Source organism: Dreissena polymorpha, unplaced genomic scaffold (assembly GCF_020536995.1).
Source record: "Dreissena polymorpha isolate Duluth1 unplaced genomic scaffold, UMN_Dpol_1.0 chrUn033, whole genome shotgun sequence".
Classification (NCBI taxonomy): domain Eukaryota; kingdom Metazoa; phylum Mollusca; class Bivalvia; order Myida; family Dreissenidae; genus Dreissena; species Dreissena polymorpha.
Window position 1 is genome coordinate 210,001 of NW_026273347.1, and position 15,213 is coordinate 225,213.

General features: G+C 34.7%; 1 protein-coding gene across 1 annotated transcript in view; it reads right to left on the minus strand.

The window, feature by feature from the left end:
* Positions 1–15,213, minus strand: part of LOC127863752 (heat shock 70 kDa protein 12B-like) — a 35,673-nt gene that overhangs the window by 2,861 nt on the left and 17,599 nt on the right. Inside the window, exon 2 of the mRNA XM_052403393.1 lies at positions 394–698. Within this exon, the coding sequence (XP_052259353.1) occupies positions 394–698 (305 nt within the window). The remainder of the gene's footprint in view (positions 1–393; positions 699–15,213) is intronic.

Genomic DNA, 15,213 nt, shown 5'->3' on the forward strand with positions numbered 1-15,213 from the left:
TAATCATTTATTATTTTTATAACGAGAATGTGTTACAAAATGTATTGAGCGTTTACACAGAAGACACAATGGAATTAGATTTATAGAAAAGTTGTGCTGAAGAGGATTGCATAATGCTATCGAATAGAACATTGCACATTGTATATATATATATATATATATATATATATATATATATATATATATATATATTGTAATTTATATGGGCAAATGCCCTAAAAACGTTCGTTGTAAACGTTTTTTACAACCATAATTATGCATTCAATTGTGACAACATTTGTATTTGTTTGCCAGTTACCGTGTACGTAAAATAATAATCATTCATGAAATATGTTAAAAAGAGACCATGGTGCGCCAAAAAGATTGAAGTAAATTATAAATGTGTTGATTTACCTGATTGTGTAGTACCATCTTAAATCTTCTAAACAATCTCCAACCATGATGTTTTCCTTCTCCTGCCAAAGACGAATACTTGTCCTCGGCATCAAATCCAAATGAATGGAACTCACCATTCTGATTGAGAAGAACACTTGTTGATGTTTTAAGTGAGATAAGTTGACCAGATCCGGCAGTCCAACCCTTGTTAGTTTTGACGTCATTTGGAGAGTCTTTAAATGAGAACGCATATCCACTGTACGTGGTCCCGAAGTCGATTGCGGCCACAATCAGGTATTTGTTTCCGACAGCATCCGTTTTATCTAAATATATAATTATATGACATGATATGACTTGTTTTTGTGCAAAACAAACATTTCAATATTTAAGTATTTAATTGTTCAGTTTCATTACTGGAGTGGTATATAGATCTTATGTTTTCTCTTAAGTATTGATATCTAAATACATGTGTTGTTGAGAGTCAAAAAGTAAACAAAAATTAGTACAACATGTAGGTAGATTTAGATAAAATGTTGATAAAAAAGAATATAGAGGAATTAGTATCCGGCAAAAAACGGCCACCGGAAAAACTTTGCGAAACCGAAATTTCGCAAACTTAAGTACCCTTTTTCTTAAAGATTTGCTACTTTGAGACATAGTATGCGATAAAAGTCTTATCGTTGATTAATAATTGGTTATTTTTACTCAAAAAACGCGTTTTCTTCACTATGAAATTTATAAGCAAAGTTGGGGTTCCCATGGGATTTTTGCATTTACCCATGGGATTTTCGATTTTCCCATGGGATTTTTTCTCCCATGGGATTTTTTTTCTCCCATAATTTGCAAATGGGAGAAAAATCCCATGGGATTTTGAACATTTTAAAAAACGTGTTTTATTTGCGTTTGCAAGTATTTTAACGTTATTTAAGGACTGTATATTGGTTTTATGCCAATTATATATATAAATATATAGTAATAAAAAAATCCCATTTTTAAATGGGAGAAAAAAAATCCCATGGGATTTTTTCTTATTTTGAGAGATTTATTCATGAAACTTTCAGAAACATCATATTTTATGAAATGATGAACAACTACGATATTTTAATGCGTTTAGTCGTGTTTAAAAAAAAACAAAAAATCCCATGGGATTTTTAAATCCCATGGGATTTTTAAATCCCATGGGATTTTTTATCCCATGGGATTTTTTATCCCATGGGATTTTTTTTTCCAATGGGATTTTTCAGTTTCGTAAGCCGAATAAGTTTCTTAATGCGAAAAACAACAATAAAGGAAATAATAATTATAATTTTGAATAATAAATTGAATAATATAAATAACATGAATATTTTTAAAATGAGTTACAATTAAAGGTTTATGCTAGTAGAACTTATCATTTCTTGTTCGAGCAGATGGTTGAGTCCAATTGGTGAGTATGCCAGCTTAGAACCAGTATAAATGCATCGCAGACAGACAACGCTGTCATACTGTACACACCGCTGAGTAACAATCTTTATTGCATTTCATTTTGCAACAGAAAATGAACTCCGTAGTATAATTGATCTTAGATATGCCCTCTGCTTTTGAAAGCGTGCAACACATTTACATAACAATAAGTCCATGCCAAAAACTATGTGCAAATTCCATTCAAAGCTATATACACATTATAAAGGTCAGATGACCCGCGTCATGCGAAAATGGGTCTTATGTCATATGCGGCCAAAGTTGGTCCATCCTAGCTTGTCCAACCGCGCAGTCTGGTCAGGTTCTACGCTGACTGATATATCAAGTCAAGCCATGATTCGTGGTCTCATATCCAAACTCGGTAGCTCTTGTGCGAAACTTTCACCGGAAACGACGGCACCGAGACGGGCGCTCGAACTTTGCGGATGCGCGTTATATGTTATATATAATAGCGCGATGTGTTTTTTCTTGCCTCAAATTAGTAAGCCCAATCAGCGTTTTATTGTGTTCTTTGCTTCTACTATTAACAAGAACTTCAACCGATACGAACATGAATTTTATTTTAATATGTTTATTTAATGCTCGGAAAACTCATTGTATATTTAGACTACTACTTATAAAACAAAGTCGGGTTTTCAACATCTGTTTTCGGCATATAGATTGTTATTCCAGATTTTACGCACTTTACTGTACAAAATACCGTTAGGGCCACCGTGGATACTCATTAAAATCCAGAGGGCGAGAATGCGAGAAAGTACGATGACGACAGTGCGACAATACGATGGCGACAATGCGTTCGTACGATTGCGAAAACGCGCTAGTACGATGACGACAATGCGACAGTGCGACAATACAATGGCGGCAGTACGATAGTACGGGGGCGACAATGCGATAGTCATATCGTACTTTCGCCGTGGTATCATCGCAATGTCGCCATCGTTCTATCGCATTGTCGCCATCGTATTGTCGCACTGTCGCCATCGCATTTTCGAATTGCCGCCATCATACTATCGCGTTATCGCATTGGCACCATCGTACTATCGCACTGTCGGCTATCGCCATCGTATTGTCGCACTGTCGTCATCGTATTTTCGCACTGTCGTCATCGTATTATCGCACAATCGAACTGTAGTATTGTCGCCATCGTACTATCTCACTGTCGCCATCGTATTGTCGCACTGTCGTCATCGCACTGTCTGATTGTCGTCATCGTATTATCGCGTTCTCGCATTGTCGCCATCGTACTATCGCATTGCCGCCATCGTATTGTCACCCTGTCATCATCGTATTGTCACATTGTCGCCATTGTACTATCGCGTTCTCGCGTTCTCGCCCTCTGGATTTTAATGTGTAACCACGATGGCACTAACGGTATTCCGTAATACTGCTAAAGCACAGTATGATTAGGTCACTCCCAATGCTCAAATCTCTATGTCTATTTTAGTAGCAACACATGTCTATGGAAGGATATTTAGGTAAAAGTAACATCATTCGTGGTGAATATTTACATTATGACTGATGTTTATTCTAATTTGCTTTATGACAATTCCAACATGCTTGTTGTCTATTCGTTTATACTTGATGATTGCTGCAACATTACATCATTCATGATGAATATTTACATTATGCGTGATGTTTATTCTAACATGCATCATGACAGTTCCAACATGCTTGTTCTCTATCGGTTATACTTGATGATTGTTTCAACATGCTTGGTGACTATCCAATGTTTGTGTGTTCATTATTCCTGAAACCAGTCATAATCGGTTTTGCCACTAAGCGTCATTAACAACGGCAGTTAGCAACAGGCAGTAAGCAGAATGCAAGTTACTAAATTATGACAACAGGTGGCGCGCGTTTATTTTCCGTTTGTTGAATAAATTACTTTTCGGAAAAAAAAGCGAAAACATCCGAATCATTTTGACTAGTAAACTGAATAAGCTGAATTAGTTCCCTTCGTTATATAATCTCCATTAAACTAAATACGTTCATTATTGCCATGAAGACCAGTAGGTTTACACAATGAATTGACTGCCGTGAATGTTTTTGATATTTGTAAGATGCAATTGGCACTCAAGAAATTATACATGTATTTAATTCAGGACATAACGGGGCTGATGTGTTGGAATTGTGGCCCTTCCCTAGTCCAAATAATTACAGTAGACGTAATCTACCGATGTGCATTGCATATCGACCTCATATTTATAAAGTAGCCCAAACCCCCATTGCCACAGACCTGTGAGTGAAACTTTCAGATTTCTCTAGTCTGTTTACCATGCTATAATTACAATTTCTATAAACACATATTTATCATTTTATGACTATATAATGTCTGTGGTATAAAGAGAAACCTGAAAGTTACAAGTACTCGTGTCTAGTACTGTACAACTATTGTACTCCTCGTTGAGAAAACAACTACTTCATCTACATGTATTAAAATATCATAAAACATAATTTTCAATCAAGTTGGAAAAAACCAATAAATAAATGTCATATAAACAGGTTTGTCATGAACGTTGACGTCGCTCTTGGTTACCAGAAAAATTCCCACGCACGGATTTCAACCGTCATTGTTTACAATCAATTAAGTGCATAAGTACTTGAATTTGTATAGTGTTTTTTAAAAGTGTCCAGCTACAGGTGGTTAGCGTGTGGCTATAATACTAATTAGTGAAAACATATTTTGGAATGATAAGTAATCATATTATAACGAAAAATCAACTTTTCTTAAAAAAATAAGTTAAATATATATTCAACAAGGTATCCAACTCGAAATCATCCGAAAACGGGATGCATCGTTTTAAACAGCCATTACGTCATCAATTTTGCAGCGTTTTTCACGATCTTGGTCTTATTCAACGCAGAAATAAATTTCCTTTCTGGAAATGTATATGTCTTGCAATATTTTTACAAATACTGGGTCAACTTTTAAGAAATAACACGATACACAACTCGCGTGACCCAGCTGTGATCGATCAGAGAGTATTCATGACTGAAATCTTCACGGGGAAAAGGGCATTTTCCCTGCAAAGTTCACGAACCTCGATACCATAATTCAATAAAACGTATGAAAAAACATTCTTACCGTGCTTGCCGTAGCATTATGCATCAAAACTAACTGTCCAGCGCATTTTCAAACCTTTGTTTACATACATTTCAACCAACTGACATTTTAAACACAAGAGTGATTTCATTGCTCCAATGCGGAGTTGTGTCTTTACAACTGGAGATTTCATTCATAAATACGGTCTGATCGATCACAACTGGGTCAAGCGAATTATGTATAGCTTCAGTTCTTAAAATTTGACCCAGCATGTGTAGAAATATAACAATATATATACATTTCCTAAAAGGAAATTCATTTCTGCGTTGAATAAGACCGGGTCATGAAAATCGCTGCAAAATTAATTTAGTAATGGCTGCTCAAAACGATGCACCCCGTTTTCGGATGATTTCGAGTTGGATACCTTGTTATATATAAAACGATAGTGATTTTTTTATAGAAAATTTGATTTTTCGTTTTAATATGAATATTTATCATTCAAAAAGATGTTTTCACTAATTATTATCATAGCCACACGCTAACCACCTGTGTGTCCAGCACGTGTGCCGGGAGAACAGGGCTTAATGTATTTTTTGTTAAACTCTATAATATTTATATCCAATCTGTATGAAAAAATGTCGGTGAACCTTATTCCGGTGTTAATTTTTGAAAATATTGAGGCATTCGTTAATTATGGATCTAAAACGGAACATTAATCCGCAAAAAAAAAAACCGGGCATATTGCATATTAGATCGGACACATGAAATTATTTCGAAAGAAAGCAATAAGAGTTTCAATTCTACATGAGTAAGTCTCGCTGTGCACGATTACGCTCTTACTGCTCGTATATATTTGACTCTTGGCAAATACCTAGTGTTTTATTTTGCTTAATCTAAATTGTGTCATGCATCTATATGTACTTAAAGCAGCATGACCAACAGCTCTTTCATATGTGAAAGAGATTGACACGAAATACCTACCCATCTATAATAAAGTTTATATGTGCACTTCAATATTATAGTTTTATAGCATTTTATGTGGTGCAATATAAAAGTACTCTAGTAAATTTGAAATTATGTAATCGATTTCCTCTCAACATACATGCAAAGTTCCAGATAACTTTTTCAGCAAAATCTTGGTTTACACTCTATAATAATCCAGCCTTAAAGTCTATTATTAATTCTTTTTTTTCAGGTAAATATAATTTTTGGCACATCCGCATTAAGGTTTATAGTCTAAGAAGAGTTCATGACAATTGCCGGGTTACAGCAGACTTTTTGCGATAAAAGGACCAGATAATGGAAAACGTTCGGCTTTTCGACTGTTGTAAAGATGGTCTGTTATTCATAATAACGTTAAAGTGCTGTTGATTTCATAATTGTAATGAGGGCCTAGACGAGTGGGAACTCATTGATAAAATGTTTACATTATATGCATTGATATTGAGTTTTACGCATGATCACAAATTTTGAATTCTTATTTTATTTTTCCAATGTGTAACCGTACGCACAGAATTTAAGTCTACTTTTTTACTAAATTTAATTCAATTTTTTACGACTTTAAGCGTCTTATCTGGAGCTCTGCATACATGCATTAGTAGCATATATTGAAATATATCCATAGACTTTCTTTGGTTATTGAAGGTAAATTACTGTACAAAAATTATGGTTAGTCATTAACCAAAAAAAAGTTAAGTCTACAAACACGCGGTTAATTTCGGTTCAGTAGCAAATATCTTACAAAGGTGCGCAACTTCTCCTATAACATAAAATTTCCGTTATACGCCGTAAATTTCCGTAGTCCTCCGTAGCATTTCGGAATGACTGTCAATTGACATCATTGTATCATGCATGATAGTATGTTGCTTTGTGCTTGGGTGAAAATCACATCTTACCATCGCGTTAATTTATTAAACGCATTAATATTTGATTCCATTATGCACTGCGCCTATTGCACAAGTCTCTCTGCACAAACCAACATACACATATGCAGCATGCAATTAACGAACAAGAATGTTGCATCTGTACATATGCATGATACCATTAAGCAGAATGTAAATAGACATTGGACATCAGGCAAGATGTAAATTTCATCAAGCATGAAAAGGTGTCTACATACTAATTGAAAGTACCATCAAGAATCATGACACAGTCACAAAGAAGGATGTAATTTTTACCTAAATACCCTTCCATATTTGTCGGCACTGTGTGTTTGCTTAATTTCACTGAAGAACGTCTACTGGTAAATCTTACAAAAAAAGTGATAAATAAGACTGAGTAGCAATTTTTTCGGCGTTGCTGTTTAACGTCAAATTTGGCCTTTCAACGAACTTCTTAAAAGCCCATTGAATTTTAATGAAGAAGTTTCCCGCTTGTAGGTCCGAATGAATTAAATCAAATTTTGCAATTGGCAATTTAATAGAAATCCCCATAAAACATTGCACATAGCTTTCTGAAATAAACAGGCCACATTGAACGCATTCACGATATCCAACAGCTCTCTTTGCAAAGACCTATCTAGTGTTTCTTAGCCGTGTAAGATCTATAATTAGAACATCGTCACCTAAACATCTACTAATAGAAGAGCATATTTTGGGGAAACAAATTCAATAAGAGTATAAAACGTCCACGATCACTAATGTGTAGTTTGTTAAAGATATCACGGCAGTAAAAACATAGCACTTTAAAGAGACCACAATCTGGTACATTTGGTCAATTGTTGCGTCCGTGGCGGACAATACATTTTTAAAAAGAAAGCGTACAAAAAAGCAAACACAAAGTTCTTCGTAAGCTTGTTTTAATCTTAAAAACACATAATCGACAGTCATTCCAGTCAAATACAATACTAACAGTCAGCACTCTAGAGATCAAAATTGCGGATATAAATATTTAATTCAGGGATATCAAGTGTATCAAGTTCGAATTCCGGAAAAAATAGCCGGTAGTCTGGGGCATTAGGTCCCTTACAGGGATAAAAGGTAAATCCCCGCCCGAGCCGTAGCTAATTGATTTATTGTAGTCTTTCTAGTTGCGTTTCTGGTGAGTACAATGCGGAATATTACGGATATTTGCAACATGTCGAAGATTTTCGGAAAGTAGCGAAGAGGTTTTCGTCAGTTAATATTCATGTCCGTGCCGGCCACTAACTTATCAGAATCAATAAAAAAGAACCTGGAAAAATCGGTACCGATCGCAAATTTCCGGAATTCCGATAAAGCTTCAACATTATTTGTTCTCAAATGATCGCGTACTCGAACGAATCTGTCCCTACGCCTCCAACTCCCTTTAAATCTCATCGGACGTACATTGATCTCAAAATCTATCCTTGACGACTCAAATCATATTTCCTGAATAGTTTGGCCTATTGACGTCCCTGTAATTATAACAATGGTCTTTTGGATAAACAACGCTAAGTTGTTGCAATATAATAACCGTTTAAAATAGTTACCGGTTTTCATTTAATAAAATGATTAAGTCATATTCGAGATTTCAGCGATTGCCAATATTTTGCTTTTGTTTCTCATAAGCATATGGTGCTTGGTATCTGCTATTGACTCCTATGTAGATTGCAAATATTACATAACCCTTACAGCGGCCGAGCGCAGATATCTGCACTTGGCCGCTAAAAAGAAAAATCTTTGCGCATTAATTTAATTCAAATCTCATTATCATTATCAAAATCATCATCATCGTCGTCGTCGTCACTACTACCACCACCATCATCATCATCATCATCTTCTTCTTCTTCCTCCTCCTCCTCATCATCATCATTAACAACAACAGCAACACCAACTTAACATCATCATCAAACAACAATAAACATCGGTAGCATACAATGTGCTTCATCAACCATACATAATTATATGCGTTAAAACACCATAATAGAACAGCATGAATGAAGCTGTCTATTACTCTTTTATATTTCCTATACCAATATTTTTTTTCGTTAATTGAAGGACTGGTTGATATCTTCTATAAAAGCCCTCCCCCCCCCCCAAATAAAAAAATAAGAATAAAAAATAATAACCCTAGCAAACAACAATAAACATAGGTTAGTTAGTATACACTGTGCTTTAGCAACCATGCATAATGAATGTTTATGACTTCGGACCGTTGTGATCAAATTTAAAAAAACAAGATGGTATGTATGCGGCACACAACACATAGATAATTATAGTTTTATACCTTAAACGTAGTTCATCAATATAAAGATAAGTTATTATCTATGTAATACTTAAATTAGGTTTATAACGTATGCATATTTGTCTAAAACTTGTGAAATGTGATTCGTAAGCCGACGACAACATTATCATTCGGACCCTTCTCCCCACCTAACAATCGAGATTAAACACCTGTGGAGATCCCGATCTTATCAATGAATAAACCGGTTCAATGATGTCAAGTCAAATAAAACATACTATTACTATCCAAATAAATATCTATCAAAAAATGTAAATTGATATACCTACTTAAATAAAACTAAACGATTAGCAAGAAAAATATATAAAGAAGAAGCAGGCAAAGTAGACAAATTAATTGTAACATATGTTTTCTCAGTCTCCCACTGTTGAACAATATAAATAGTATTTATCGCCACCCCAAAAGAGATCTTTATCACACGTTTGGCTCAACTAATATATAATTGTGACAGGACAAACTGTCAACAAATACCTTGTTAATGTTTTATACATAACTCCAATCAAAGGTTAACTTCCAAGGAAACTGCGGCATGTTAAAACTGTTGATTATGACAAAATGTTGTTTAGTACAAATCAGTACAATAGCGTCTGTTATGTGGCCTATACTAATCCAGTTAAATAAAACTTTAATCGCAGAAAAGTTTAGATTCTTTACACCTTTAAGAAAATATATATAACAGTTCTTTCCTGTTTTAACAAAATGATACATTTAAAAATAAATTATGAAGCATCGCTAGCAATAGTAGAAAGAGAAGAAGAAGGAGAATTATTATCATTAGTAGCAGTAGCAGCAGCAGCAGCAGCAGTAGCAGTAGCAGTAGCAGTAGCAGTAGCAGAATCAGTAGCAGTAGCAGTAGCAGTAGCACTAGCAGTAGCAGTAGAAGTAGCAGTAGAAGTAGCAGTAGCAGTAGCCGTATCAGTAGCCGTATCAGTAGCAGTAACAGTATCAGTAGCAACAGCAGCAGAAGCAGCAGAAGCAGCAGCAGCAGTAGCACTATCAGTAGCAGCAGCAGCAGCGGCAGTGGCAGCGGCAGTGGCAGTGGCAGTAGCAGTGGCAGTAGCAGTAGCAGTAGCAGTAGCAGTAGCAGTAGCAGTAGCAGTAGCAGCAGCAGCAGCAGCACTGGCAGCGGCAGTGGCAGCGGCAGTGGCAGTGGCAGCGGCAGCGGCAGCGGCAATGGCAGCGGCAGTGGCAGCGGCAGTGGCAGTGGCAGTGGCAGTGGCAGTGGCAGCAGCAGCGGCAGCAGTAGCAGTAGCAGTAAGAGTAGCCGAAGCAGTAGCAGTAGCGGCTTTTTGCTTTTTTGTTTTAGAAGTGTTTGTCGTATAAGAAGAACGCAAGGAAGACAAATTAATTGTAACATGTGTTATCTTAGTCTCCGTTGTAGTAGTATTTGTTGTATCTACACAGCCATTTTTCAGTCACCTGAGAGACATGTTTTTATAAGAGATTTAATTGTGGACCAATACATCGTGTATTAATATCAGTGTACCCACTGGGACACCACATGGGGCGAGGATTAACAGATAAACTAGGCCTTCAATTAATTATGCGCCTAGAGGCAAACAATACTATAACTTACTGATAATTTTAGGATTGGGATGTGTTTGTATCTTATTTGAAATTAGCTAGCTTAATTCAAAAACTAATTATAGCCTCAATATTATCACAAGAACATATTTATTGTGCAATATATAATCATATCACCATCACAATATGCCAGAGCGTTAATAGTATTTATTGTGCATACATATCCCACAGCAACATTTACAAAACTTATAACAAACCAACCACTCAAGCTTTAATTAAGATTGATTTCAATTTATATTATGACATACATTAAAGATCACTGTCAATTAATTAAAAAATAGCTTGATGCTTCGTACTCAGCGATTTAAATAAAAGAAACGTTGCGTACACATTAATTGGGGTTAATAAAAAAAGTCTGCAATTAAAATAATTAAATTTAAATAATACTAGATTTAGTTTCAAATTGTCGCTCAAAAAATGTATCAGTTATATCAGTTACAAGGGAATCGATTTGTTTAATCTCCGCAATCCAATAATAATTATGGTGTTTGTATGACAAATTAATAGCTATTCGTCATTGAATGTATGATACTCATAAAAATATTGAAACAATAACCACAACAACAACAACATATGTGATTATGTATATATCTTCTTCAGATACTCTGTGTCATACTTTCAAAATTATCCTCATAAGATTCATAATAATAAAATAAACACTATTGCAATCTTAGTAAAAACCAACTTAGCCGTTATGCTAATGATTTTATGTTCAGTATGCGTGTACATTTCAATATTATATAACAACAAGCGTTCACAAATACCTATGTTTAATAAATATTAAAAACATGAGAACCAATGAAGGTATTGCATTTTAATAGACTAGTTTTACCGTGTGTGTACATTCATATAAAATCATTTGAAAATCACACTTGAGATAATGTCTTTAGGTTTTGCTATTTCTAATCGATTTAAACACCATAAAACCACCGTATTTTCTCTTACATTCTAAATTTTCTTACATTTCCTTTTTAAGCCAAAATATTTATGTTTTCATGATTCTAAATTTTCGGACATACGGATTTTCGTACAGTCAGCTAAACAGCGCTATTTTATCAGATTTTGGCCCTGTTTTTGCTTATCTGATGACCCTTCGGTCATGCATTTTTACAACCGGATTAAAGTAATAAAACAGAATCATGCCTAAGGGCAATCGACCATTACATTTGCGTACTTGGTAAATTACCTTGTTAACCTCTAATAAGCAATGGTTCCTTCCAACAGCGTTTGAAATGATATCGTATTAAGAAAGCCAAACGTTTATTGTTTTTACTTTTTATATATTATTTCAGTTGATTGCAAAGCTGTTAAGTTGTATTTTTAAAGTAAAGAACGAAGGGAACAACACAATAAAATTATGTACACTGATGTATTATTTCTACTTCAATTAAATAATTGACAAACAAACATAACACACTTGTCTCTAAATATTTTTCGTATTTAAATTTTCCAACACGAAAAACAATATCTTTAAGTGAACGGAAACTTATAATTATTACGGCATATAGTAAAAGCAGAGTTGTCTGAACCATAAGTAAAATAAAAAATGACACAGCTTATTTTTCCCTCAAGTGTTAATGATAATATGGATAAACAATTAAAAATACATAAAGTCAATTGTGTTGATTACTCGTTATTGAAATATTGCAATGCCAATTATAAGACATCTGATTAAAAACAAAATGTATGGTGGAATACCTAATCTGGAAATACAAACTAATGATACTATTAATGCAACAACAACAATCACATCTTTTCAAGCGCAATCAGAAAACTGCTACAGCTTTGTATTAACAAACATAAATATGTTTGTGCTTATAGATTTAGATAAACTTCAAATCTTTAAGCGTGCTATGAATTGAATATAATTTATATTTAAAAGTTTTGCTACTCTGTTGATAACTAGCAACAGCAAAAAGGAAGATAACATTTTTTATCATCTAATTTTATTTATATTTCATTGTTTATTTGTTTATGATCACAAGGATTGTTTGGATAACAGAGTGTGTCTAGATATACCGGTACCCTTAAAAATATTTTTATGAATTGCAATGAAGCGTAGAAATTAAACAGGCCCTAATACAGACACCATTTTTATCGGAATGCGATTATAGTTTCAATAGCAACTCGTAACGCTTTTTAGATTGAATGTGTAATGAATACTTTTAGCGACAAATTAACTTGGTCAAATACTGCATCTTAAATGGATAAATAAAATTGAAACCATTTATTTTCAATATTATCAACATTATTATTTAGTTATTAATACATTAAGCAGCAAACTCTATTAATCAAAAAGATTTGATATAACATCCAAATTCACTGCAAAAATGAGCTGAGCGATAGGTTTTACGGTTGTTGAAATTCTTCATGATGAGAATGACGATGACGACGATGATGACGATGACGACGACGAGGAGGAGAACAACGACGATAACAATGACGATGATGATGATGATGATGACACTGATGATGATGATCACGACGATGGCGACCATAACGATGTTGTTGGTGAAAGTGACGATAATGCTGCTGCTGTTGCTGATGACGCTGCTGCTGCTGATGATGCGGTGGAGGCGGAGGAGCAGGACGAGGACGAGGACGAGGGCGACGACGACGAAGACGACGACGACGACGATGATGATGATGATGATGATGATGATGATGATGATGATGATGATGATGATGATGATGACGATGATGATGACGATGATGATGACGATGATGATGACGATGATGATGATGATGATGATGATGATGATGTTGATGATGATGATGATGATGATGATGATGATGATGATGATGATGATGATGATGATGATGATGATGATGATGATGATGATGATGATGATGATAATGATGATGATGATAATGATGAGATGATGACTATGTTGATGATTATGATGATGATAACAATGAAAACGATGATGTTGATGAAAATAACGATACTGTAAGTAGTAAATTAACTCATTAATTGTTATTATAATACACAAGCACATGCTAATGGATCTGTATCCGCAAGGCGGTCAAATGAAAACTCACTTGGTATAAATATGAAAAATTGAATCAAAATATCATAATGCGGAGTGTTAAAATGTGTTCAAATCTAGCGAAATTGTTGCAGTACTTTTCTACCGAAACCAATGCTTAGTCCAGTTATTTTAAAAATAATTTCAAAATACCACGATAAACGTCAATTGGCTAACAAATACATTTGTAAGTTTTACCTCACTCAAAAACAGTATTTATTGAAGACAGGGCGTCAACAATGTCCGAGTTTCTTCAACGTAGCTTAAGTACCTAAAGTACCTTTCCGTTTGATTTATAGCAGGATCCTGGGTCCACACCCACAGTCTTTTAAAGTGTCTGCATTAAAAAAGATAATAATTGTTGTTTGTAATAATCTTTGACAGCTCATCAAAACATATAAATCCTCAATTCGGAGAGTTTCAGTATGATTTCATTTATTTAAAAAATAAAGACGGTTAACATATTTTATACGCACATATATAAGTAGCTATACGCCATATAACATAGGACATAATGTATATTATAAATCAAAGCGCTGAAGGCACTGAAGTTGTTCGCTGTTGTCGTCCTTGATTAGCTTGTTCGCATTGCATATGCTTATCATTGTGCACAGGCTAATCTTATTTGACGTGCATTAAGCCTCGTTTTCCATGAAAGCAGCCAATATGTGCATATTTTAATGATAAACACTAGACTGGCCAATGGCGTTTACAAGCTGGTATATACATTCACTGCTAGAGCAGAATCATTTGTCGTCTGCTGCAGACAGGCAGTGGTAATCGTTCCTAGCAGAGTGAGTTGTGGTTCTTGCCGTACTTAAGTCTTCTAAGCACCTACTGATTTGCATTTATTACCCATTCTCTTGAAACGCCGACTAATAAAGTGCGATAAACCGCCTTTAAGCACTTGGCACATTAACAAATAAGAACATTCCACACCTAACCGAGAACCGACGTCTTTAATCGCGAAACTATTACCAGAAATTGAATACCGCCAGAAACAACAATGCGCTCACTTCGATTAAATATAAATACACTATATTCATTGCGTTCTAAGCAATCAAACATATCAACCGAAAATACCAGCGAATACAGTATTATTTATGACATCGGTCTTATATATCGCCTAGCGCCACGATGAGTGAAGAGCGTGTGTATGAGAGTTTGTTTACAGGTCCTACTGGCCTCTTCACGAGATTTGTGTAGCCCGACCTGAATGATAAATGAAATGGATGTAGTAACAGTTATATGAACACGATATATCCGTACCAATATCCATGTGAGCACATACTAATAATAATTAATTTTTTAATCGCCATTAGCTTGAAAATAAACGTAAATAGATACAACAAAGACCAATTCGGAGACTTTAAACTTTTTAAATTACCTCCCCTGCAATAGAAAATATATATGGAGACTCGCATTCTATGGAATATCAAAATCTCAATATATCTTTCTCCGAATTTTTTTTCTGGTAAAAATCATCTTAAATTTAGCTGTATATTCGTATGTAATTAATTA